We start from the raw sequence: 16907 nt of genomic DNA on the forward strand, positions 1-16907 counted from the left end.
ACCCCAATCCTTAATTAAACAGTGCTCACAAAGCATCTTGATAATTAGGAAAGTCACTGGTAATATTTTGCATGAATAATAAATGAGATCCACAGGTGCACTCGCAGTTGTTCAGGAGGACGAGGTTCAAACACAGCCAATTAGAGAGGGAGAACAGGTAAATAAACAGCAGAAGGCTCCAGACTCGCTGCTCATTTGACATCAATACTTTCACTGCCGTGTAAAAAGTCCCTTCTAAAATTGCTTGGGACAAGGAATGTGGCAGTTTTTACCTGAAGAAATAGAATTAAAGGAGACTGGGTGCTTGCACAAAGCTGGGTTTGGAGATTTTGGGGGGGTTTCTGCCCTTCCACAGAATCCCAGAATGGTTTGGGTGGGAAGGGACCCTAAGACCATCTCATTCCAACCCTCCCAGGGGCAGGGACACCTCCCACTATCCCAGGTTGCTCCAAGCCCCTCAACCTGACCTTAGACATCATCAGGGATGTGGAACCCACAACCTCTCTGGGCAACAAGAGCTTGTGGTGCTCCATTCACAAGCATTTTCCACGAGGGAAAGTGGTGGTGGATAAATCACAACACTCCCATCACGTGGGATCCTTTTAGGTGGCTGTGATGGAAAACAGCTCAATCCAAGCCCCGTTCCTGCCACCAGGGCTGGTTGTGTGGAAAAGTCTGTGCTTGAAAGCTTCAGCAACAACATCTGCTGGGAAAGCATGATTGACACAGCAGAGGGAACGCCATCCGCCCCCGAGGAGTGGGAAGGGAGACAGACTGCAGCATCAATCTTGTGCATAAAATAGATTTATTGTTGGTACAGAGAGAGGGATTTTCGTCAGGACTTGATACGAGCGAGGAGCACAACAGAACCATCCCACGTAAATAAAGGCCATGGAGCACCCTAAGCGTTGGATCATGAACATCATTCCAGCAGAAGGCCTGCAGGGAGAGACCTCATCAAGTCAGGTAATTTGGGAAATAAGTTAAAGCACAGTTTACAACTCTACACTGCAAGGAGAACTCAGGCACAGGGACCAGGGGCTGCTCCCGAGGAACGGTCGCGTCCCGGCACTGCAAGGGTTACATCCCCTGCCTGTGACAGGGAGATGTTTCTGAGGAGATTCTACAGTGAAATAGCAGCATTTGAAGGATATTTCCCCTCTCCGAGGTCAGAGAAAGGTTCTTTTCTTTTCCTTCCTTCAATCACCAATAAGTGGGCTTTGATAAGGCGAACAGCGGCCTCGGACGGGCGAGTTCTGATGGAATAAGATCCAGGTCTCGGCTTCTCGAGTGGTCACACTGATTGAGCCGTGAGGATGCTGCCCTTCAAATGGCTCTTCCACTTCTTCTCTTTATTGGGCTGCCCTGCAAATGGGCTGCCCGATCATTCTTGGGGAGAAAAAAAAAGCTCTTCTGCTGAAATTAGTTGATGGTCTTGTGCTTGATTTGGACAATGCCTTTTATCCTCCTCTCCCAAGCAGTCTCTGCTGCAAAAACGATCAGAGGGGAGGGCAAGAGAGAGGGAGAAACACAGATTTAAGTAACTCCAAGTAATTCCAGACACTCCCTGAAGTTTGGCTACAATTCCTTCCTAAGATCTGCAATTTTTGAAATAAAAATACAGAATCAGAAACATTGCTGATAAACACATCGCGCCAGAGACAAGTCACAAAGGCAGAATGAAGCGATCTGAGGACTCAACAAGGCAGTGGTTTGGAGGCCTGAAGAGCCTCAGTAATGATCCAGTTTCATCTCCCTTCATGCTATTGTGACTTTAGTGCTGTGGCTATCAAAGGAAATTAAAACATCTGACCTTACAGTAAGATAAATGCAATTCCCAGCAATTAAACTCTTGAGGAATGATATCCTGAAGTCATCCAACACTGAGTAATTCCCTTACCTGGCTCCTTCCTGGGTTCTGAGTCAGAATCAAAACCCCAACAGCCTGAACATGTTGCACTCATCTTGGGCTTCGTTACAGAACCACAGATCATGGAATGGTCTGGGTTTGAAAGGACCTTAAAAATCATTTCATTCCTTTCACTAGACCATGTTTCCTGTTCCTGGAAGTGTCCAAGGCCAGGCTGGACCAGGCTTGGAGCAGCCTGGGATAGTGGAAGGTGTCCCTGCCCATGGCAGGGGGTGGAATGAGATGAGCTTTAAGGTCTCTTCCAACCCAAACCATTTTTCTTGCCTACAAGATTCATCAAAAGAGTAAGCAGTAATTATGAGTCTCCTTGCAAGAAATGGTAGGAAAGGATTCAATAATTCTGAGGCTTCATGTCAGGAACAAACCCAAATTTAAACCTTGAAATCTTACAGGAGACCTCCAGACAGCTGATTCAGGTGTCTGAGCAACACTTTGTGGCCAGACAGGGCACATTCTCCTGCGAGTCTGGAATGCATTGTCACAGTCACAGAAATCAGGGAGAATTAAATGTAAAGGGAATTAAAACCATGTCAGGTTTGGCTTCAACCAAATTCCCATATTATTCCTAAAAATAACCCCGTAAACTGTGCTATTCCACCCAGTTCCTGCAAGGGTTAAGAGCTGCACTTAGATTGGATTTTAGGAAAAACGTCTTTCCCTAAGGGATCGTCCAGCCTGGCACAGCAGAATCCCCATCCCTGGAGGGATTCAAAGCCGTGTGGATGTGGCACTTGGGGACATGGGTCAGCGGTGGCCTTGGCAGTGCTGAGAAAGGTTGGACTCGATGATCTTGGAGGTCTTTTCCAACCTTAACAACAACCTTCTGTGATTTTAAGATTCTCCAAGGTGTTCACACGAGCAGGTGGTGCCTGTCCTTGTGCCCACAAAATCCTCCAGAGTACACAGAGGAGAAGAAGAGGCTGATGGAATAAAAGGAGTCTGTTTTATGCTCCTTGGGTGTGTTTGCAAATAAAAATCTGGGAAAGTTTCATCCGTAACCAAAACCTCCAATCTCAGATCCACGGCAACCCCATGGAGATTTCTGTAAAGCTCAGGAAGGCTCCTCTACCTGGAAAATTCCTTTTTGCAGAGGAATTAAAGACTCACTCCAAGCCATCTCTGGGCTGAATATTAACTTTATGTCAATTTAACACTGCACAAGTTAAGGGAGGAAATTCCTAAGGGATCCAAGAAAAAACTGGCTAATTTCGTTTAGTGTCCTAAGGAAAGAAATTGCAGATATTTGTTTATCATGTGCGTATTTCTGCCCACAAAATTTCACCTTCAGGCAAATGGGCACGTTCCAGGCCTTGCTTTGGTTTTACCTTCATTTTGGAGGGTTTTTTTTAGTGGTTTTTCTTGTCATTTTAAATTAATGCATTCAAAATATTTCCCTTGTGTTTTTACGTAACACCATGGAGGGAGCCTGCTCCGTAACAAACTTCCTTCAATGAGGGCAGTGGTAAATGATGAGGCCTTTTTGTTGCATTTCAGTTCAGTGTTTCCAGATACACAAACTCCACAGATTCTTCTCTTAGACTAGAAATTGGTTTTAAGTAAAAATACTGGAAGACGAGGCTAAAATCCTGGTTTAATTCTATTTGGGATGCATAATTAAGGACCACTTGATCCAACCAATTAAAACAGTGGTTACAAGGCTGAAGGATAACATTTTGTGGCCAGGCTGTCAGGCACCAGCAGCTGCTGGTATTGTTATTTTAAGTACTGTTAAACCTCACCTGCCTGCAGAGAGCAGGATCCTTCCGGAATTCTGTGGTTTAACAGGAAATTATTGCACAGATTCATTAAACCATGGACTAGTTATGTTTTTATGTCAGAATTAGAACTTCTTGTAGCCCAGGGTAGAGAGAAAAATTGAAAAAAAAAAAAACCCCAAAATGTATATTTTAACAGCTATTGTCCATATCTATGGCTGGAAAACCAGGATAAAGGATTAAAAAGCCATGGATGGTCTGGCTGGAGTTACTGCAGCAGTGGCAGCACAAATAAATGCCACACACAATCCCAATATCTTCCCCGTAATGGCTCCATTAGGTTAAGTTCTCCTCTCCATTACTGGTATTATCATTATAATAAAATGCAAACATTAATAACGGAGTTTAATTTATCTCCCCAGCTTCTTGTGACTTTGGGAAGAGATTTCAAGGGAAGATACAACAATGTGTCAAACCCCTCTGAATTAACAACTCTCTGGGCTTTTCTAAGGAGGGGAGAAAAGGACAGATAGAGACATGAGATTACAGACAGGATGAGAAATAAGGAGCACACAGAAGAGAGGGGGAGATAATTATAAGCAAGATAGGAAAGAAAGAGGAGTCAATAAATTCAATTTATGAAAGGCACAGAGTGTGCTCAGCCCGAGCACAAGTGCCCAGACTCACCGCCAGGAAATCGGATTAGTTCACTTATTTGGTTTTCAATATCTTGCTCTATTCCCTCTAGCAAATTTTCTTCTTCCTTTGTTTCTTGTAGCCAGTGTCAGTTAACTTTTTCATTTCTGAATCTGCCATTCATCCCCCTCCTCTGGCTCCCAACCAGGCGCACAGAGAAGGTAATTTTGAAGTTATTTTATAGCAGCGTTTAGAAATTATTTCAAAGTAACTGTCTGGACTTGTGGGCAAACAGTGAGTAAAAATAATTATGATTACAGCTGCAGCACGTGGAGGATGGGCTGGTGTTCATTATGAAAAACAATTGCTCCTGCTTGCAAATATTTCCATCATAAAAGGCTTCTCCTTCTCTGTTATCATGAGAGAAACCTCTCTGAATTCTCATCTTGAAGCATGTGTGAAACAGAATAAGAAACATTTAGGGAACACTTTTAACTACTTGACAGGCTTGGGTGAAGATCTTCAACAAAAAAAAAAAGGTGTTTAAAAGGGTTCAAAAACCTAATGCTCATATTTATGCAATTTCCTTTTTCCTGCACCATCTGAACATGAATTAATCCATCCTCATCAGAGTCTTCTGAAGAAATTCCTATCAGATACAAACTCGAGTTAGAGCTTAAACATGTCTAAGTAATTAATCCATTTTTCTCTGGTTACTTTAAAAAATAATACAAAATTATAAATACAGTAAATTACCGTTGCAGGTGCTGCACGGCCATGGGGAACCCACTACAGAACAAACCCAAATAGGTTTACAAGTGACAGGACAAGAGGAAACGGCCTCAAGCTGCACCAGGGGAGGTTTAGGTTGGATCTTGTGGAAAATTTCTTCACTCAAAGGCTTGTCTGGCCAGGGCAGGGGTGGAGTCCCCATTCCTGAGGGGATTTCAAAGCAGTGTGGATGTGGCACTTGGGGACACAGGTCAGTGGTGGCCTTGGCAGTGCTGGGGAACAGTTGGATTGGATGGTCTTAAGGATCTTCTCCAACCTTAATGATTCCGTGATTTTAATATTACTCACTGGACTTTTCCTAAAAAAGGAGATTGGTGCATTCCAAAATGGGCAGGAGGAGAGTTCTTGGAATCACAGAAGGGTTTGGGTTGGAAGGGACCCCATGGGCAGGGACACCTTCCACTATCCCAGGTTGCTCCAAGCCCCATCCAAGCTGGCCTTGGACACTTCCAGGGATGTGACAACAAATATCAATAAAGGATGTATTAAAGGAGGTGATTTTGGAAGCTCTCAGTGACTGAGGAACAACTTCAGCACTGCCACACCAGCACTGCCTCCTCCTATGCTCACCCAGCACCACAAGCAGTGTTAATTCCAGCAGATCTTCGGGAATACCAGCTCCAGGCTGCAGCATTTTACAGCAAAAGGTCACAGAGAAGGATCAGAGCCAAAGTCTCACGGATTTTCTGCACAGGCAGAGTTAAGCCCAGTGAAGGTGATTACCATGATCAAACACCAGATGTGCTTGCCGGGTCTCCACTATCACACAGAGATGGGTGTCCTCACATGCTCAAATATTAACTCACAGATCTGAGCAGAAATAAAGATCAACAGACTGATTGAAGCACTTTCTACACATCCTGCACGTGGACTGTGAGCACATTTCCAGCTGGTTTGTTTAAGAACACAACTGAGGTCAATATATGAATTTCTTTATTTGAAAGATGCAAGCTGATGAAAAAGAGAAAAGCTGAGAAGTTGTAGCTTCTTTTAATTTAATGATTTCCATATTGCTGTCATTTTCCTTCATGCTGCACTAATAAAGCATGAAGATTTAATCTGCAGTGACACCCACACCCTAAAAACTGGAAGAGAGGAGGCCAATAGCAGTTTTAGACCCTTGGGTAATGCAAGACAGAAGAAATCAAGAATTCCAAGTGGTGACCAATCTAGTTGGAGACATCCATGAATTCCTCATATTTATGGCGAAGAGTCCCAGGTAATTTAATCCCCTTGTTTTACTGCTAAAACTGCAGGTAACAGGAAACATCTGCCAACAGCAAGAGCTCCTACACTAAACAACAGCTTCCTAGGGGAGGAGATGGAAACCTGAGCATTTAAATCAACTCCAAGTGGTCTCCACGGAGCTCTGGGAATGCACGTACTGGGAAATGCTTAGGCATGGAAGAAGGACTAACTGGATAATCCGATCAGCTTCCTCTCCTCATCATTCCATCATTTTTCAGTGGGAATAAGTCCAGCTCACCTGTTTGGCATGATTGACACAGTGCAGGTACTGGCTGGCCAGGGCAGAGCAGCTCAGGGTCTCCTGGGCGTGTTCCCGGTAGCACTGGAGGATTTTATCCTGCAGCTCCCCACAGATCGGGTGGGACTCGTATCTCCTGTGGGAACAGAGAACAGCTTCAGGGTTTCCTTTTAAAAACATCTCAGGAAAGACAAAAATCTTTTAGTATTTTATTATTATTACGATTGAATCGGTTTGGGTTGGAAGGGGCCATAAAGACAATCCTGTTCCACCCCCTGCCATGGGTAGGGACACCTCCCACGATCCCAGGCTGCTCCAAGCCCCATCCAACCTGGCCTTGAGCACTTCCAGAGGAAGAAATTCTTCCCTGTGAGGGTGGGGAGGCCCCGGCCCAGGCCGCCCCTGGATCCCTGGAAGCGGCCAAGGTCAGGCTAGACAGGGCTTGGAGCAGCCTGGGATAGTGGAAGGTGTCCCTGCCCATGGCAGGGAGTGGAACTGGGTGATCTTTAAGGTCCCTCCCAACTCAAACCATTCTGTGATTCCAATTCTCATTTTGCTGATTGGCCAAGGCAGATCTATTTTCCTCCAGCAAGGAAATGAAACACAAAGCACAAACGCTGCTCCTCCAGGGAATTGACTTCCTGACAATCACTGAAGACGTCATGCTAAAAAAAGGGAATGTTAAGTCACCTTGATTTTACACAATGTACCTATATAAAACATCTCTCTCTCTCTTCATTCGTTACCCTGCATCTGTGAAATCTAAACCAGAATTTAAATGCAGTCCCAGGTACTTCCACACTTTATGATCTCCAAGTTCAAACTCCTGCAGACTCTTACGGAGGAGGATTTTCCCTTAATCCCCCCTCTGCTGAGATCAGCACGCGCTTCAGAGGCGTGTCAGGCATCCAAATGTGCAATCACAAGGACCTGCACATGGAGGGAGGATGGCAAGGTCTGGACTGGGACAGGGAACAACAGAAGCACCAGGGATGTTCTCTGTAGACGTCTCCCAGCAGTGATGATTTAGGTCCAGCTAAACCAGAGCTTGTTTAAAATGCTCAACCCCCTGGTGTGAATTGATAAACCAATACAACAGAGCCTGAAGTAACTAAAAACACCCAGAGTAAACCTCGCTGTGCCTATATTCCAAGTGATTTTAGAGTGACTTATATCCAGGTGAGGAGAAAAGGGAATGGGCTGCTCTACCCTCGCTGCATAAATTCTGTCAGTGTATCTAAAGCCATTTCAAGGGGGGAACTCTCTAACCCATGATAAAGAGCTTTTTGATTGCTTTTTTTCCCAGAGCCACGCCATCAGTGACCAGAATCCAGGTATTATCCCTTCTTCCAGTGCTTCAAAGGATTCCATACATTGCCAACCATACGCGAGCCCTGTGGGACACATCATCTCCCGCCCTACAGTGACTTCTTTTCATACTCTTGACTTTTGGGGTGGGATTTTCGAAAACCTGCTCTCAGCCCTGTCCTTCCAGGCACTGCAGGTCAGTGAGAACAAGGCCACTTCCTTCAAATCAACCAAGTCCGTTTTCTTGGATTAATCTCTTGAAGGCAAGCACTGTCTCTGTATTGATCAGCTGTGCTTGCTCCACTCCCCTAATGCTCTGCTGGCACTTTTGGGAAAGCACTAAATGAAATTACTGCCTGGCATTAGAGGGCCACAAACCACAGGCTGCAGGATCTCCTCTTGAGGAAAGGAGATTCCATCGTGCATTATGGGAACCCCTCCGAAGGGTTTCCCATTGATTCCTGTCGGTGATGGATCACAGGACTCTCAGATGGATGGTCAGAAACAACAGCAAGGAAACTCCTCCAAAGGGAAATGAAGTATCTCCCTAACAGAGAACCTCCTGAAGCTGCTATGATTCCATCAATTAATACTTAGATGGGATACTGAGAAGGAACTCCTGGCTGGGAGGGTGGGGAGGGGCTGGAATGGAATTCCCAGAGCAGCTGGGGCAGTCCCTGGATCCCTGGCAGTGTCCAAGGCCAGGTTGGACATTGGGGCTGGGAGCAGCCTGGGACAGTGGGAGGTGTCCCTGCCCATGGCAGGGGGTGGGACTGGATGGGCTTTAAGGTCTCTTCCAACCCAAACCCTTCTGTGGTTCTAAGAATAAAAGTAATTTTACAGAAGCATTTAAGGGTCTGTGGGGTTTGACTGGGGGAAAAGCTTGTAGGAAAACGTAAACATTGCAAACCCAGCAATTATGTGGATGTGTCAGGAAAATGTGGAAGTTTTAAATGCCTGAGTGGATAAAGCAACCTGGTCTGGTCCCAGGTGGGGCCAGAAGATCCTTACAGCAGGAGGTCCCTTCCCTGAATTATCCCATGTCCCAAGAGAGAGCTGCATTTTTGGACATGTGGTGGGACAAGTGTCACCAGAGAATCCCAGAATGGTTTGGGTTGGAAGGGACCTTAAAGCCCATCCAGTCCAGCCCCTGCCGTGGGCAGGGACACCTTCCACTGTCCCAGGTTGTTCCAAGCCCCATCCAACCTGGCCTTGGACACTTCCAGGGATCCAGGGGCAGCCACAGCTTCTCCAGGAATCCATCCCAGGGCCTCACCACCCTCACAGCCAGGAATTCCTTCCCAATATCCCATCTAAATGTCCCCTCTTTCCACTTAAATCCCTTGCCCCTTGTCCTATCACTATCTGCCCCTGTAAAAAAAACCAAGATTGTGTCCCACATCGTATTTATTTATTTAATTGCTCCAGGATTTCACAACTAAACTGAAGCAAAAACACCAACCCTAGGAGTGCAGCAGGAATGCCAGGGAATGCTGACAGATCTCCATCTCCACTCAGTGTAATTCCAGAACTCCTTTACAGAAACAACACACCCAAAATCTCCAAATGCTTTTCTCAGCAAAAGTCAATACGAGCAGCAGCCACATGGCATGCGAGGAACGACGTGTTTCTTAATCAAGTTTGCAATTCCTTATCTGCTTTCCCTTCTCCAGCTGCTCCTGAAGCACCTCCCATGCCAGAATAATCTTTCTGTGCTGGAATAAACCTCTGAGGGAGCCATGCACCCACCTTTTCCATCGAGCTGATGCATCACAACCTCATAAAGGTAATAGGATGACAACACAAAAGGAAACGAGAGAGTCTTAGAAAGAAATATCCTATGCTAAAGCATGAAAAGAAAATTTAATGAAGGGAACTTTGTACTCATCTGGGTTCTCTCAAAGAGCATAGCTTATTGTACTCCTGGGGGCTCGGCAAGAAGAGCCCCTTCATGGCATTCAAACAAAATGTCTACTAAAGAGGAAATTTGAAATCACCACGGTGAGCTTTGTGAGTTTCGTGCTAAAACTGACACTCTCACTGAAGGAATCTGAATGGCTGATGAGTTTCCAGCTGTGCAGGTATCTGGCATAATCCCCCCCAGATCAGGACTTCAGGCAATTGTCATAAAATATGGGGGGAAAAAAATAGCAACAAAAAAGCAGAGCAAGAGATAAAAATAGTGCCATGAGATGGGCAGGAGTATCCAGGGCTTAATTTAATTCCTCATTAAAGTGCTGACACCTATCAAAGGCAGCTGATTTTATTTGTGTAACCCTTGGCTACTTGTGAAGTACTAAATAAAACAGACCAGACTGATCCTCTGTGCCCGAGCAGCACGGAACAGCCCAACCTGCAGCTCTTTGAGGTCAAATCTTGCTGTGCCTCCTCCGAAGAGCAGCTCAGCACATCCAAACCATAAACTGGGGGTGGTTCCTGGCACGAGGCCATGCTGGGGAAATCCAGGGAAGTCTTAACTCGCAAACAAAACCCTACAAATGAACGTGATCCCACTGAGCCCCAAAGCACCAGCACGGGAGGGTGTTGGAGAGGATGCTCTGACCTGTTTTATTTCGCCCTACTGATGGAGGAGAGGAGCCATGCTGTGACCAGGCCTGGCAGAATGCAAAATAAACAACAAAAAAAGGAGGATGTTTCTTGTCTCAGTGCTGTCATAACACACACAAAGGTAAGGAAGAACAAATTGATGCAAACAGGTGGTGAAACAAAAGGAAACTGAGGCAATCTACACCCTCACAGTGAGCAGCCCATAAAGTGTGAAACATCCTTATTGTTTTCAAGTGCTTTATGAACAGCCAAGAGGGTTTTCAGAAGGATCTGTGGGAATTTCATCAATCAACATCATCTGTGTCCAGCAGAAATTCCTTCTGAGAAAGAACAAATCATGTTTCATGGAATCAAGGAATGGTTCGGATTGGGAGGGACCTTAAAGCCCATCCAGTGCCACCCCTGCCATGGGCAGGGACACCTCCCACTGTCCCAGGCTGCTCCAAGCCCTGTCCAGCCTGGCCTTGGACACTCCCAGGGATCCAGGGACAGTCACAGTTCTCTGGGCAGTTTGGAAAGGGGATGAGTGAGGATAGAAGGTGGAGTCACAAACGCTTCAGAGAGAAGTCAGTAGGGAACTGGAAATAGCACAGAAGCAGAAGTGGGACATAGAGGGCTTGGAAAATGAAGATGTGTGATTTTCCTGGGATAACAGATGAGGAAGCCAGTGGCAGGATGAAAGGGGATGATGTGAATTTGGGGTAGGAAAGAATCTGCAGCGCTGCTTTCACCAGACACAGTCAGGGCAAACATCCATTTCTGTCGGCCAGGAGGGAAAAAAAAGGTAAAATAAACATTGGTAGCCTGAGCAGAGATGGATTTGGCTGAGCAGATGGACAGGAAAGGCCACGCTGGAGGTACTCTGCTTATGGAGGCAGCAGGAGAAACGTGAGCCCAGCTCAGGAGACCCTGAGGGAAGGGCAGCTCAAAGCTGAAGTGTGAACGACACCTCTGAAACAGCAGCGAGGCACTTGTGCTCTCCATCATCACCCAAAAAGGTGCTGGTGAGAGGGTTCTTTTTTTAACACGACCTTACCCAAAAAGAGTCTCTTCCAGCAGCATCACTGCCGAGCAAATCCACAGGACGGGTTTGTAGCACAAAAAATAGTTGTAAAACAGAACCCAGGGAAAAAAAGACAAAAGGGCATATGGTAATGAAGGTCCTCATTGCTGCACCATTATTTTTAGTTTTTACATTAATTTACTCTTTATATTAAACTATTTTTAAAGATTGTCTTCGCACATGAAGTAGGTGATGACTTGAAGGCGTGTCACGAAACACGCGAGGCACAAACCGAACGCTTCCGCTCTTCCCCGAATGGTTTGGAAGGAATAACACAGATCTGATTGCTGAATATCCACCAAATGCTGGTCCCTAATCAAGCTGTGCCCACACAGAGCCCTCACAATCACTGTGTGGGAAGTGCTGCCAGCAAAAGATCAAGTACTGCGGAGCCGATTCTTGCTTTTATTTACACTCCAATGCAGAGTGTGACTTCTCCAAAAGGTGTAAAAGAAAGAATTTTCCTTACAAATCTCTGCTGAAATGCAGGAGGAGAACCACAGTGGTTTCTGCTCCGCAATTGAGAATGTAAAATCTACAGAGTAATGCTAAATAAATGATTCATGGAGAGGTTGGAGCTCAACTTACTGCACCTTTTGTGCTACTAATGATCAAGTCCGGTGTTAATCTTCCCCGTGTTATTTTTAGATCCTTTCTCCAAAAATCCCAGCACCCCCAAAATCACAGGCAAATGTTTGCCATCCTCTCATTTATTTCATCTCTCACCCAGCCTTCTCAAAAGCAAATAAAGATCCAACACACATTCTGACCTTTGGAATTTAGGGACAGAGATGAGAAGAGGAGGGAAGACATTCCAGCACATTCACACACACTCACTGCAAGAAGAGAGACATTTACTGATGTCTGAGGAGCACCAGGCCAAGTTCAGTATGTTGGCAAAATCCTGGTTTTACAGGGATGACTGGCAGAAAATCCTACTGACCTTGCTAGAGGGCCGGGTTTTCAACCTGGAGAGTGTTTCCCACCTGGTCAAACACCTGGAATGCTGGCTGGATTTTGGAGCAGCCTCTTCGAAAAGCAAAGTGGAAACAATTTCCTTGTGTTGTAAGAAAGAGAGGGAGGGAAGAGCTTCTCTGAGTTAAACAGAGAGAAATTATGATCTTATATCTGGCAAAGCAAGTAATGAACAGAGCTTCAAGATGCTGGAGAAGGACTGGAGACAAGGCATGGAGGGACAGGACACAGGGAATGGCTTCCCAGTGCCAGAGGGCAGGGCTGGATGGGAGATTGGGAATTGGGAATTCCTGGCTGGGAGGGTGGGGAGGCCCTGGAATGAAATTCCCAGAGCACCTCTGGCTGCCCCTGGATCCCTGGAAGTGTCCAAGGCCAGGTTGGAGCAGCCTGGGATAGTGGAAGGTGTCCCTGCCCATGGCAGGGGTGGCACTGGATGGGCTTTAAGGTCCCTTCCAACCCAAACCATTCCATGATTGACCAATTCCACATTTGCACATCCTTAACGCCTTTCTTGGGCAAGGACTTAGAAGACAAAGACAATAGGATGAGGATGAGGAAAAATTATCCTGGTTGGGAACCCTGATTTGTTGGATGAACTGGTTGCCAAGGTAATTCTTCAGGCCCTCAGGACACTACATGAGGACCATATCTCTTCAGCCCAGAGAGGACAACTACAAGAGCTGGATCTCAAATATCAATGAGCTACAGGATGAAATTATCAATGGATTACAGGAGACAGGCAGCCAGAGAGGTTTTCTAGCAGTGGCTTTACAATGCAAAAATAATCCAAACCTTTCCCAAAAAACAGCGAATGAAAAGCTGGGACTCACTGTCAGGGAATACTGGGGTCATCAAAAGCACGTTTGGGTTCAAAAATAATTACCCAGGAAGGTGTGAGATTACAAGCAAGATTTGGCTCAGGAAAGCCCCACACCACCACTTGTTTGAAGGCAAAATGGCGTAACTGCTTATTTCCCTCATTTTTGGCACACTCCCTAAAAACCCACTCCCAGCTGTTGCCCAACAAGCTCAGGGGACTCTGATCCGACCTGCTGTGGCTGCCTATACTCCAAATATCTCGAGGAGCAAGCTATCAAATGAAAACAGGATTCCCATCAACCCTGAAAGACAAAATGAGTCTGAATACTTTTATTTAAATGGCTATGAATCGACTTGCACTCTCCCAAACCACAATTTGTTTATAAAATTCCCCTCCCCTCCAGAAAACGAAGAAAAACCCCCTTAAAATAAAAAGCACACCACCATTAACACACAAATGCACCTCTCCCACAGCTGGCTCCTGCAGCTGCAAAGGGAGCAGCGTGTGGGAATCACCCAAATTTAGGATGCACGTTTCTTTTCAGCTTAAGGGAGAGTTTTTAGTGAATAGCAGGATACTAAAATAAACAATCACGTGGATGGCAAGGATACAAATTCCTTCTAACAGGGGCATGGATGCTGCTACAGAGTAGGAAAGATAATATAGGAACTGCAGGCTTTAATTAGAAGGAACTCGAGGAGGACCAGTTTTATCTCTGTGGAATATTGTGTAGTACCTAAATGTTATATATAGAAATAAATAAAAAATTACTTCTTGGGCTTTCACACATCAAACCCAACGCCTAATTTTGACAAGTTCACACACAAAGAATGATCCCAGATGTAGCCAAGCCTGTCCAACCACTATTGAGGACAAAATCCAAACTCTTCGCAGCTCCAGGGTCCGATCAGCTCAGTGGGGATGGAGCCAACCCCTCCAATTCCACGATTCCGTGATCAGCAAACCAACATTTGCCTTCCAAACCTCATCATGTAAACCCAGATCACCAATTATTTTTAGAGCTTGCATGTGGAATCACTTGAGCTCAGCTTTACTCCATCCAAAAAAAAAAAAAAAAAACATTTAATGAAGATTGGCAAGACTCCACTTGGCTGTTCAGGAGAACACAAGTCAAGGATCATCACTGCAAACAACACCATGTGCTAGAATTCCTTACTATTTACTCCTAATAAGGAATTTGGAGGAGGTTTATGAAGGTTTAGGGAAGCAAAGGAATCAAGGCTCTCCTCAGCTCCAGCTCCAGCTCATGGAAAGGCAGATCCAGCCTCTGGGAGACTGAATTGATGCTTTGCTGATATTTCTATGATAGAAGTGGCTGATGCCAGTTCAGGACTACTTGGATATATTAACTATCAGTACACGATACACTAAACCTCACTATTTCTGATTTTTAAAGGAAGAAATAATTCTGCAACAGTTTGAAACCTGCTTCTATATAAAGGTGGCAAAAAATACAGTTTCATCCACTTAAATGATCCATTTTAATGGTATCCCTGTCCCTACATTGAATTTCCCACAGTAACTTGCCATCACTGTGTGTGTAAAGCACACAGACACACACACAAAAACTACAGACAGACCCAAATGAGCAGCACCAACCAAATCCAGGACAGCAAAGCACATTCTGGATTTATTACTGCCACTTACTTCCCAAGAGCTACGACTCACTGCAGGCTTTGTAAAGGCCTAACATCACACCATCATCCCCAAATCGTGGTGATAAAACCTTCACTGAGCCTCACACTAAAAAAAAAACCCCAAACCAACCAGTTTTGCCTTTATAAAGGTGCTAAATAATATGTTCTAACAAGCAGACACTTCTCTCCTCTCCAGCAAAGGTCAACTACAGTACTCAACACAAAGCACCACAAGACACTAACTCATGGCACATTATTATCCAAATATTACTCTCCAGAGCAATATATATTTAACTATTCTCTTCAGCTATAAAAGGCCCCAAAACCCTGTTAACTGACCACAAAAATAAAAGATATTATGGGCAGAAGCAGCGTCCAGAAAAAGCAATCACCAGTTAAACACTTCAAGTCTCGCCGCTCCCGTGGGTGACGATTACTTGAGGGAACTGAAGGTTGTAATCTTAAGAGACAGCAGAACAAATGCCAATTTTCCATTTGGGCATGAAGTTATTTAAGAAAACAGGCTTGGATTCACTCTGCTAAACCACAAAGGCCACGTGTGATTCCACAAGTCTTGGACTGGGATGAGGCCCAGCCACTCTTTTCATAAAATAGAATCGGCTGGGCTGCAACGACAATAAAATGTCATCAACTCCAACAAAGAGCAATAACCCCACTGAGAACACGCTGATGGTGAGGGGTTACTGGACCTTGCTCTAAATTATCTCAGCCTTAATGTGCTTGTACAGTGTGTTACAGAAACATTCAAACAGAATGCCCTCAGCAGCCTTTCTGGCATCCAGGGAGGGAAAACGCTCCTCACTGGGGCCAGGTCACGAACTGGAGCTGGAGGGATGAGCTGTGAACGACAACATTCACAGTTTTTCACTGTCCTCATTAGTTTAAAATTATTTTTCAAGTTGTAATCTTTCACTGCCTGTTGGTGGGTGTTTCCCTCAGGCTGTTTTAAGACACAACAATGAGGATACTCCAGGGCTGGAGACCCTGGGAGAGCTGGGGGTGCTCACCTGGAGAAGGGAAGGATCCAGGGAGAGCTGAGAGCCCCTTGCAGGGCCTAAAGGGGCTCCAGGAGAGCTGCAGAGGGACCGGGGCCAAGGCATGGAGGGACAGGAGCCAGGGAATGGCTTCCCAGTGCCAGAGGGCAGGGCTGGATGGGAGATTGGGAATTGGGAATTGCTGGCTGGGAGGGTGGGCAGGGGCTGGGATGGAATTCCCAGAGCAGCTGGGGCTGCCCCTGGATCCCTGGAAGTGCCCAAGGCCAGGCTGGACATTGGGGCTTGGAGCAACCTGGGATAGTGGGAGGTGTCCCTGCCCATGGCAGGGGTGGAATTGGATGGTCTGGAATGTCTCCTCCAACCCAAACCATTCCCAGACTCTGTGAGGGCACCAGGGGAGAAGTCTGAAGCAGAAGGCAGAGGGTACTGATGGAAACCTCAGTGCCAGCTCACAAAGACCTTCCAAAGGTCTCTCCTCACCCCCTCTGTGTGCTGGCAGCACTAATCAGACTCTGGCTTACTTAACAGAACTTCATTCTGCTCCAAGAAAGTCATTCTTCTGTTTTATAACCTTAGCACAGATGATTTTCAAGCTCCTATTTCTTTGTGCCAAGGTCTTCAGGTAGTTTGGGAGAGGGATGCTTTTAAGTTAAAGCAGCTCAAGTTTGACAAACTTTAGATTAACCACTCACATTTTCCCCAGTTAGGTCGTGGCCCTTGATTTCAGCTGGTTCTCACTCAAGTTTTCTGCTAATTGCTGCTGTCTGAAGAATTCAACTTGCTGCTGCTGAGGCTCATATTGTTACAAAGGATGGTGCCAGGCTGAGAGAAGGAAAATAGTTCTTGCCATCTACAGATGAAAATGGTGATCTTTGCCATCATGCTGAGGTTTTTGGGTTTGTTTTTAAGGGCTTAAATATAACAGTCTGAAATAACCCTC

The 16907-nt window shown here is 45.6% G+C and overlaps 1 protein-coding gene across 3 annotated transcripts in view; it reads right to left on the reverse strand.

Annotated features, from left to right (window-relative positions):
* Positions 1-786: 786 nt before the first annotated feature.
* CHCHD3 (coiled-coil-helix-coiled-coil-helix domain containing 3) overlaps positions 787-16907 on the reverse strand; it is a 126154-nt gene continuing 110033 nt past the window's right edge. For all 3 annotated transcript variants that reach the window (XM_048301824.1, XM_048301825.1, XM_048301823.1), the window contains 2 exons: positions 6560-6695; positions 787-1487 (listed from right to left, as the gene is read on the reverse strand). In XM_048301824.1, coding sequence (XP_048157781.1) covers positions 1461-1487; positions 6560-6695 — 163 coding nt within the window. In that variant the 3' untranslated portion in view covers positions 787-1460. The remainder of the gene's footprint in view (positions 1488-6559; positions 6696-16907) is intronic.

Source organism: Corvus hawaiiensis, chromosome 4, assembly GCF_020740725.1.
Source record: "Corvus hawaiiensis isolate bCorHaw1 chromosome 4, bCorHaw1.pri.cur, whole genome shotgun sequence".
In the NCBI taxonomy this organism is placed as follows: domain Eukaryota; kingdom Metazoa; phylum Chordata; class Aves; order Passeriformes; family Corvidae; genus Corvus; species Corvus hawaiiensis.